The sequence below is a fragment of the Momordica charantia genome (assembly GCF_013281855.1).
Source record: "Momordica charantia cultivar OHB3-1 chromosome 5 unlocalized genomic scaffold, Mcharantia_2.0 BLBB01000005.1, whole genome shotgun sequence".
In the NCBI taxonomy this organism is placed as follows: Eukaryota; Viridiplantae; Streptophyta; class Magnoliopsida; order Cucurbitales; family Cucurbitaceae; genus Momordica; species Momordica charantia.
Genome location: NW_028275163.1, coordinates 4772685 through 4782475, shown reverse-complemented (window position 1 = coordinate 4782475; position 9791 = coordinate 4772685). Strand labels below are relative to the sequence as shown.

General features: G+C 33.7%; 2 protein-coding genes across 2 annotated transcripts; both read right to left on the bottom strand.

Moving 5' to 3' along the window:
* Positions 1–317: 317 nt before the first annotated feature.
* On the bottom strand, positions 318–2192 carry LOC111009446 (xyloglucan 6-xylosyltransferase 2). The gene has a single exon (XM_022282528.2). The coding sequence runs from the start codon at positions 2000–2002 to the stop codon at positions 635–637; it is 1368 nt and encodes a 455-aa protein (XP_022138220.1). The 5' UTR covers positions 2003–2192; the 3' UTR covers positions 318–634.
* Positions 2193–8522: 6330 nt separating this feature from the next.
* On the bottom strand, positions 8523–9497 carry LOC111009451 (translocator protein homolog). The gene has a single exon (XM_022282536.2). It carries the CDS (start codon positions 9274–9276, stop codon positions 8764–8766), a length of 513 nt encoding a protein of 170 aa, XP_022138228.1. The 5' UTR covers positions 9277–9497; the 3' UTR covers positions 8523–8763.
* Positions 9498–9791: the final 294 nt, after the last annotated feature.

Genomic DNA, 9791 nt, shown 5'->3' with positions numbered 1-9791 from the left:
TTTTTTACAGAATATTTTTTACAGATTATTGTTTCACATTAAAATTTAAAGGCTAAATTGTTCCGTACAAAAACTAAATCATTACCGATTAAAATTTGGAACTAAATCATTACTCCAATTTAGACCAAAAATATTTTTAAACCTTAAAATAATTATTTTTAGAAAAACAATTTCACAATAATGAAAGCTATGTTCAAAATTAGCCAATCTGAGTACATATAATCATCAATCAAAAAAGTTTGATGTTCAATGTAGGCGAACTAAAAAAAAGTGTTGGAAACCATGAAATATGTTGTCAATAAACAACCAAGAAAAGATCGAGGGAACAGATTTCTTTAACAACTCCTATCATCATCTTTAAAATGTGACAGATTTTCCATTACAAAGTTGACATAAGAAAGAAAGGCTTCTAAAAATCAATGAAATTTAGACATTAATAACACAGATTCTTAACCCCAAAAAAAGTTTACAAATCTCCAGTATTATCGGTAACTGATAAATAAATACCAAGACCATACAACTTTGAACACTGTATTACACCTTCCCAAAGAACAAGGCAGCCCCACCAAAGCAAAAGGCAAACTCTCAAATCCCCTGTGAAAATTTCAACCATTGCCGTGGCTATCATATCATATCAAGAAGAAAACGATGTTACCTTTACAGCTTTGAAAGCAGGATGAAGCAATCCCAGTTCATCCTTCACCTCCAGCGGATTGCTCGTATCATTCCTCACCCTCTTCACTCTCCTACTCGCCAGAGACTTGTGAGTGAAGCCATATATTTGCAGAATTTGATTGTCCCCAAAGTTGAATGCTCTGTCCATTTGTCTCAGGCACCTCTCAACTGGGTAATCCCCAAACTTCCCGCACGGCTTGCACCCGACGAAGTGAGTGACGAGCGGCCACCGGTGATCGCCGAGCCCCGGGTGGTAATTCTCGATCATCTCCTCGTACCGATCCACCAAAATCCCCCAGTAACCATGTAGATAGTACGCATTCTCAAGGTAAACTTTCTGCCCCCATTGATCCTTCTGAGTTGCCAGCAAATACACCATTGCAGACTGATCATCAGCTTCGAAAACAGGGCGGTCCTTCAGCTCTCTGGTCAGGATCTTCCCAGCTTCATCTCTGATCTTCCCCTTTGGCCCCATTGGCGCCCAGGCGTCGAGAATGTCCAGCGACCACTGGCAATTTCTCAGAAGAAAACTTCCGGTATTCAACCCAATCCAATTCTTCTGATCATAAACCATCTCGTTCCAGCCGTGCATCACAAAGTTATGATCCTTGTACCTCTCCCATGGAACCTCAAACGCCATATCAGTGAACATGGCGTCACTGTCCATCCACCAGAGGAACTCAATCTCCGGGTGGGAGAGCAAGAGCTTCCTAATCAATGGAAGCTTGGCCCAGAAACCGGCCATTTCAGCATCGAGAAGCGCCATATTGTAGAAAACCTCAATCCCATGGAGGCGACAGTAATCGATCTTGTTTTTGATCGCTTTGAGAAGGTAATGGTCGCCGACGGGATTCTCGCAGGGCTTGGGCGAGGAACCAGTGACGAGAAGAACTCGGGGCTTGTTAGGTCTAATAAAATTGGGGAAATTAGGGTTGTTCTTCAGCCATTGAGCTCGCTGTTCATCCCAGTCGGAGATTTTGGGGCCGAGAGAGTAGGGTTTACTCGGATCCGGCTTCTCATCTTCACCTTCATCCACCAAAATCTTCGAAATATCGAATGTGGCATAATTGTTGGACTGATCGGCCGGCTTCGTGGTCTCTGGCTGGGCCTCTTCAAGGACGCGGCGAGGCTCGACGCGGCGGCTGCGGGAGGAGAAATGCTCGCGGATCTCGTTGAAGTCCTGCCCCGGAGTACCGAACTTGCCGGCGCCGACAGTGCCGCGGAGGACGACGACGGTCAGGAAAAGGCAGAGGACGGTGACGGCGCTGTGACGGAACGCCCTTTGGATCCGGCGGAGGCGGCTGGGTCCGAGAATGCGCTCGATCATCTTCCCAGGCTCCGGCGAGTGGATTTTGAAACTGCGAGCGACCCTCGAACAGAAAAAGGAATCAAAATCGATGGAGGAATTGAGATGAAGATGAAGAACGGAGATTTCGATCTGAAAAAAATGGTCTGACAGAGAGAGGGTTTTTCGGAGGAGAGGGAGTCGGTGGAGGAAGAGAAGAATCAATCAAGATTCATATTTTATTGTTATTTATTATTTATTATTATTATTATTTCAAAAAGTAAAAACAAAAACAATTAAACAAAGAAAGCGCTTCCTTTTTTTCTTACGCGCTTCTCGTTCTCTTCTCCAAATAAAACCAAATTTCTCTATCCGGGCCCACTTTTTTTTTTAATTCTATTTATTTCACTTTGCCTTTTTATTTGTTTTTATTTATTTCTCTCTTTTTTTTTTCCAATTCAGCCTCTGTTTTCGAGTTATGATTTCTTCCTTTTCTGTTTTACGTGAATCTATGTACTTTTATGCTTTCCCCGTTTTAAATTTAAATTTTATTTAAATACCATTTTATTCCATAAAATTTAATTTTTGATTGTTTTGTTATGTCTACTTTCAAAATATCGCTATTTTAGTCTTTTTTTTTTTCTCAATCTCATTTTTTTTATTACAATTTCAACCTGTTACTATTCTTCATAAAATTCTTAATTGCTTTGTATTAAAAAATTTCTATAGAATTTTTGTCAACTTCTTTTAAATAGGAACTAAAATCGTCAATTTTCAAAACTACAATGACTCAAACACACATTAAAATAGTATTACGCTTAAATTCTATTTAGTCCCTATATATTTTATATTAATTTTTAAATATTGTATTTAATTCCTAAGCCTTGCATTGAAAAATTGGTTCAATTTCTACTTTATTTCATAAACTTGCATAATTATACTACTGTAGTTTGTAAATTTTAAAAATACTTTTATGATGTTTGTTATTTTGGCATCGGCCCTCTTATTTTCCCTTTTGGTAAATGTAGAATTAGTTATAATGGATTTTCATATAGGCTCATTTAACACATTAATACATATATGTAAAATTATGTCGTTCATTTACTAAAAAATGAAAAGAAAATATTAAAATAAATGTTAATACAAAATTGGAGAAGTAAAATAGAATATTCAAAATTTTAAAATAAAAATAAGACAGTTTGACCATAAATATTGCTGAGTAGCTAATATATCTATATCGCCTCTAAAATTGAATGTTCTATTCTCCACCTCAAATTTATTGATCAAAATAATATCCCTCTAAGCTTAATGGTAAAATCAATTGAATTAATTTAAGGCTTCTATTAAATATTTTCTAAACTCTTACATATAAATAATAATAATAATAATAAAAAAAGTGTTCAATTGGTATTTATTGTTTTTTTTTCTTGTATTAAAACATAGCATATGGTTGAGGGGCCCACATGATGTGATTTTTATATGTGCTACATTTATTAATTTCACATTTTAATGTGGCATATGACCCAAGGTAGGCCAGTTGTAAGGTTGTGGGATCCAACTAAAGTCTAAGTCATGTGGCTGATTGCTTCACCTTTAATGTGACATATGGCACTTCAAAACTTTATTTTATATATATTTAATATTAGTTTTTAGTTTCAATTACCATTGGGCAATATCACGAATTGTATTTATTTTTTTAACGTTCATAATATAACTTATGAGAATAGTTGATTAAAATATTTACTCTTTTTTTATGGTTGAAGGTTCTAATTCTCACTTCATGGTGGATGTACTTAGAAAATGTTTAAAATATAAATCGAGTGAAATTATTACGAAACTCCTAGGATAAAAAAGAACGATAAATAATAATTAACAATTGATTAATCAAAAATGAAACTTAAATGAACTAATGATTTATCATTATTAATAACTAATTGATTTAATCTATTAAAAAAACCATGCATTTAACTCGTGGAATGAATTTAAAATTTAAACTTTAATTATGTAATTAAACACCAAAAATATATGAAAAAATTTATTAATACGGAAACAAAAACTCTAAATTATTTTACACATAGTTTTTTTAACCCCCGAGAGAGTTATTTTGAAATCTTAATTACATGAATGTCTTTAGGTTTTAAAATTTACACTTTTAGATATTTGCAGTTAGGATTTTATTTTAATACCGTTTCTACCCTTATTTATTGCTTTTTATTTTATTATAATTTTTAAATTTTAAAGATTTGAATCCTTAATTTGTAATTATATTCGTTTAATTCTTGTGGGTCCATTCAAAATTTCAACCTTAATTCCTCAAATCTCTCCTTCAAAAAAGATTTTTCTCTCTCACTAATTAACAACTCCCAATTTTGTTAAATGAATTAAATGCTGCCGATTCTCTTTCCTCGTTTGCTGTCGATTTTCTCCAGCTACCGTGCAAAGCCGATTTTCTTCACCCCTGTCTTCATTTCCAAGGTGCAAAGACGTCGGTTGTCAGACCTTCATTTTCCATCTTCAGGACTTTTATGAACAAGGTATTTATTTCTTTTGCACGTTTCCAATGCCGTTCATTCCCGTCGACATCTTTGCAAGTTTCCAACACCCTTCATTGTACACCAAATCAACAATGTATTGCTTTCTTCTTCCCCAGACACGTCCAAACCTTCAATTTCCGTCGCTGAATAAACTTTCTGTCGACGTCTTTGGACGTTTCCAACGTCGTGCAGCATGTTCCTCGTCTCCTGTCCCCTTCTGTTTATACCATGGGTAATTAATAGTCTTCCGTTGAGATTGGTATATATGGGGATATATTTTATGTATGTGTACTGGAAGTTCTAAACGTCTCACAGTGTTAGTATTCCTGATTATATTCGTATATATAGGTATATATTGTATATGTGAATATATCTTATATGTGTATACATATATCTTATTAGTCTTCCGTTAAGATTGGTATATATGGGGATATATTTTGTTTATGTGTATAGAAAATTGAAGTTCTAAATGTCTCATATTCTTAGTATTCCCGATTATATTCGTATATATAGGTATATATCTTATATGTGTATATATCTTATAGTTGTATACAAGATATAAACGCATACATCCTATAGTAATGTAGAAAGGGTCCTCCAAAACTGAAGTTTTAAACGTCTCATGGATTAAGCGAAAAAAGTTCTTAGATTTCGAATTTGGGAGATTTTTGGACCGGATTTGGAGATATTTTGGGAGGTTATGATTTCAATTTTGGGGAATTTAGGGTTTTGTTTTTAATGTTTTGATGTTTTAATTTGTTTTGGAAAGTATCATTAATCTAAAATTGTGGGATCTAAATTATAACCTTCCAATTAATCAATTTTGCATATTAAAATGAATTTAAAATTAATTTGTAAATACAATAGGCTATTTAAGTAATTTATATGATGGGTACCCTCCTAAATAGGTTATACATGACAAATGTGTAAATTCTATACATTCCATCCTGTACTAATCCCTTTTTTTTTTAATACAAACATGTGGGATGGTGATCGAATTATTCACAACTTCGTGATTTGAGATATATATCAATTACAGTTCATTTTGACATTTTATGGTTTAAGCTATATTTTGCACGCGTGTTCCATCAAATTTTTTTAGTATTTCCGCCTAGTTAGTTCAATTAAGCATGCCACACCAAAATATTTAATTAGAAAATTAATTTGGAATCAAAAGTTTCATCAATTAAATCTGTAATTTAAGCTTTAATTTTCACCCTTTAAAAACACAAATCTCATAAGCAAAAATGGGTTTTGAAACTTTCTTTAAAAAAAAAAATTAATTTGGTCCTGATCTAAAAAACTAGAGACAGAAAAAAATTGTTGTTATTGAGCACAAATTTCAAAAAATAGAAAACAAAAAAAATTCATGGCCTTAGTAAATTTTATTTATTCTTTTAAAAATCGTTTTCTATGGAATAAATGGTGGTTACTGCTTGTTTTGTAGAATTACTCCTACAAATGATGATATCAGTCATAATTAATTTCATATTAATTTATTAAATTTGAACAATCATTTGTTAATTAGTTAATAAGCTTGATAAATAATTAATTGCATTCATTTAATAGATTGAATGAATAAAAACAACAAAGTAGATACATCAATCACCGAATGTTTAGTAATTTATTACAATTGAATAATTAATTATTTGACTTTTTAATCATCAATTAATATTAATGTCAGACAACTTGTTAAAACACTTATTTTCGATTAAAATGTTGTGAGTTTGAACCCATACTATCACATATTGTATTAAAAAAATTAAAATTAAAGTTAAATTATTACAAGAACATGTTTGAAAGTGAATTTGACATTATTTAAGGATATGTTTGAGAATAATTTTAGAATAAATGATTTTAGCAAAAGAGATTCAATGACAAGTAATTTTGTGAAAGTGATTTTTATATAATTATTTTAATATTTGTGTACTTGTTTTCAAATGTTTTTCATATACTTAAACATGATTTAGAAGGATTAATATTTGAGGTTGAGAGGTTTCAACCAAAGTTTTAGATAGAGTAAAAAAGGTAGAGAGGAAGAAAAATCTTAAAGAGTCAAAGAAAAAAATTTTAAAGAAAGAAATAAACTTAGAAAGGGATTTCAAAAATTTTTAATTGCAAATAGTATTAAGCGAGATAAGATAGATACTTTCCTTGATTTATATAAATTAAATAGACAACTTTGTAATTCGAAAAAACTAAAATTGTAATTCAACTCAAAATTGGTCGTTTATTGTGTATTTTTTTAGTACAAATTATCTAATGTATTATTTTATTATACTTAGGTATTAAAATTGTGCTTAAATTGATGCTAATGTAGCCTTATCAATTACAAATTTCAAAACATATTAGTTCATTTCAACTAATTAATCCTAAATAGAAAATATAAATAAGTATGCACAACGAAAATAATATCTAAATATCTATATATATATATATATGAGAAATAAATAAATATATAAGCTAAGGATGGCAAAGTTTGTCGATGGTCCACTCAAAATTTGACAAAGAAAATCTCAATCTAAATCCAGGTTCAGTGTGGAAAAATACCAGGTGAGGTTTGAAAAGAAAAAAAAAAATCTTATTTTGTTACGTAAACTTTCCACTTTCTGCACAATTTTTAATTTAGTCTCTAAATTTTTAAAAAACATGTCCTTTGATCCTTAAATTTTTATGGGTTGGAAGTTTTAGTCTCCAAATTTTAACGCAATAACCACCTTCGCTGAGATAAGCTGAAATTAATGAATTTTCCACTGTTGTAGTCATCTAGTTAATAGGGCGAGCAGCGTAATAGAGACGGACGACGTGAGTGAGCCCGGACTATAGCGGCTTTAGAGACTTCTCTCTCGACTTTAACGGCGACAAAAGTCACTATCTACTTTATAGTCGAATCTGGAGAATATGAACTAATCACATTCTTCTTTTTCGGTATGTTGTTATGAGGAGCTCTAGTGCTCAATCTTGGGTGCATGTAGGTCTGGTTCCTGAGAAAACAAATATATATTATTAGCGAGTTTTGCCGTACAATAGAGAATCCAAGACAGGCTGAAATTAATGAATTTCCCCGGTTGCCACCGACTAGCCGGAAACAAAACGGCTCTAAGTGATCGCTCTGGCTGGAAAAGGTGGTCCGGAAGCGAAAGGGTCCACCCTGAAACCAAGGGGATGCTAACATTTGAGTCCTCTCCGAACCCCACTGAGAAAGGTTCATTCCAAATCACAAGAGTTCAGGTTGTTTCTCATGATAAAAAGAGCTTTTTTTTTTAATGTGAAATTGATGAAAACCCGATATTTAAAGGTCGGTAATGTTAGAAGACGACTTGAAAGAAGCGCGGAAAAGGGTCAAATACGGTTGCTAGCATCGAAGAAAGCCGTCATAGACGAGAAAGTGGGAGTTCGGAATGGAGTCACAGGAATGGGCATACTCGTTTCGAACTCGCAGCAACCTGACCTATGCTTGCTTTAGCTTCACTCCTTCACATGCGGTTGAATCCATTTTGAATTTGATAAATGCATGGCTTGTGAAGTAGTGTAGTATTGATTTTGGGATTTGTATATTTTGTGGTAATTGAATATTGTCCAACAAATTGTTGAAGAATATGAAATTTCTACTCATGATCGTCATGAATTGAATTATAATCAAATTTCTTTAGGTTGTTTACCAACGTCAGTAGTTGATGATTATACAATTACAACAATTTTCAATTCGCCGAAAAAATAATAATCATTTTAGTTTTTACTGTAAATTTGCCTACTCAATACTCAATTTCAACCTCATATCAATATATGTACTCGAAGTCTATGTTATTAATTTGTTAAAAGACCAAAATAGTTAATATTTAAAAGTTTATGGACCAAATAGATACAAATAAAAAAATTTAAAAATTTGTTCATTTTGTTCTGGTCTACTTTATTAAAAAAATAAAATAAATTTAGAAGTATAGGAATAAAAAAGGAATGAGAGTGCCAATGGAATCAAATATATATATCATGTAGAGACCACAATAAACTTCAAAATGAACCATGTATAGATTACAAAACTCAAATGCAATCAATAAGATCTCTCTAAAAGAGACAAAATCATCATAATTTAGATATTAAAAAAGAAAAAAGGAAAAAAGGATTAAACCTACGTTTTGATAAAGAACTGAAGAACCAATAAGCTAATTTTACAAAAATTTGATATCTCCTAAAAAGTTTTTGTACCGTGGTCTTCAAAAAATTCCTACAACTTCCTAAATCTGATGAACAAATCGGCAAACAAAAACCTCAAAGATGAATCAACACGTAAGTGACTGCAGAGAGATACGCAGTGGAAGCCAAACAGGGCTTAATAAGATCCTTAGCGAACGGATTCACTCGCTTGAAGCTCCGATAACAGGCAAACAGAGTAATGAAATCCAAAACACAGAACAGAAACGCAAGCAGAACGGCGCGAATCACGAGTACCAGAGGATTCCAGACGACGCTGAGGGCGAGATGCGCGATGTAGAGCGGCAGGGCGGTGGAATTGCCGTGAAATCCGCCGTCGGCCCACACGAGCCAGGCGGAGAGCCCGATCAGGAAGGAGGAGCCGATCGACGATAGATGGAGGAACCAGAGCGGCGCCATCCACACCGGGCGGCTCCGATTGGGGAAATGGCGGCCGGAGCCGAAGAGGAAGATGACGGTGATGGTGAGAGACAGGGGAATGGCGACGGAGACGGCGAGGGACCGGAGCGCCCTCTTGGCCTTGGTGTACTTGGATTCTGGCCTGGATTTGAAAGGCGGACTGGAAGACATTGTTAATCTCTGATCTCCGATCTGTGATCTCTGAATTTTGAGAGACGATTGGGATTCCGATCGAGAGGATTGAACTGAAGATTAGGGCAAGGCGAAGGGGCGGAAGAAGAAGAGAGAGAGAGAGAGAGAGGTAATAAATTTGGAGAAATTAAAGGAAGATTGAACGTTACAGAGGAAATTCAGCCTTCAGGTGGTTTCAGAAGGATCATCCGTTGCATGCCGCGCGATTTCCTTTGAACAATTCATATCCGCCACAATTTTATTTGAGTGGCTTTTCAATTTAGTCCCCAATTTTTTTACAATTTCAATTTTTAACCAATTACCAAGGAATCAAAAGAATGATGCTCTGAAAATTTAAAAATAGTAACTTTTAGGACGGTATTCCGAATAATTTTAGTGGTTTAACTTTTTATAGCAATAAAAATTTTGATGTCTGAATATGAGGATAGCTTATACATTTATTCATTTCTTTAAGCTGAGGGTTCAAATCTTCGGTTCACTCTTAAAAAATGAAG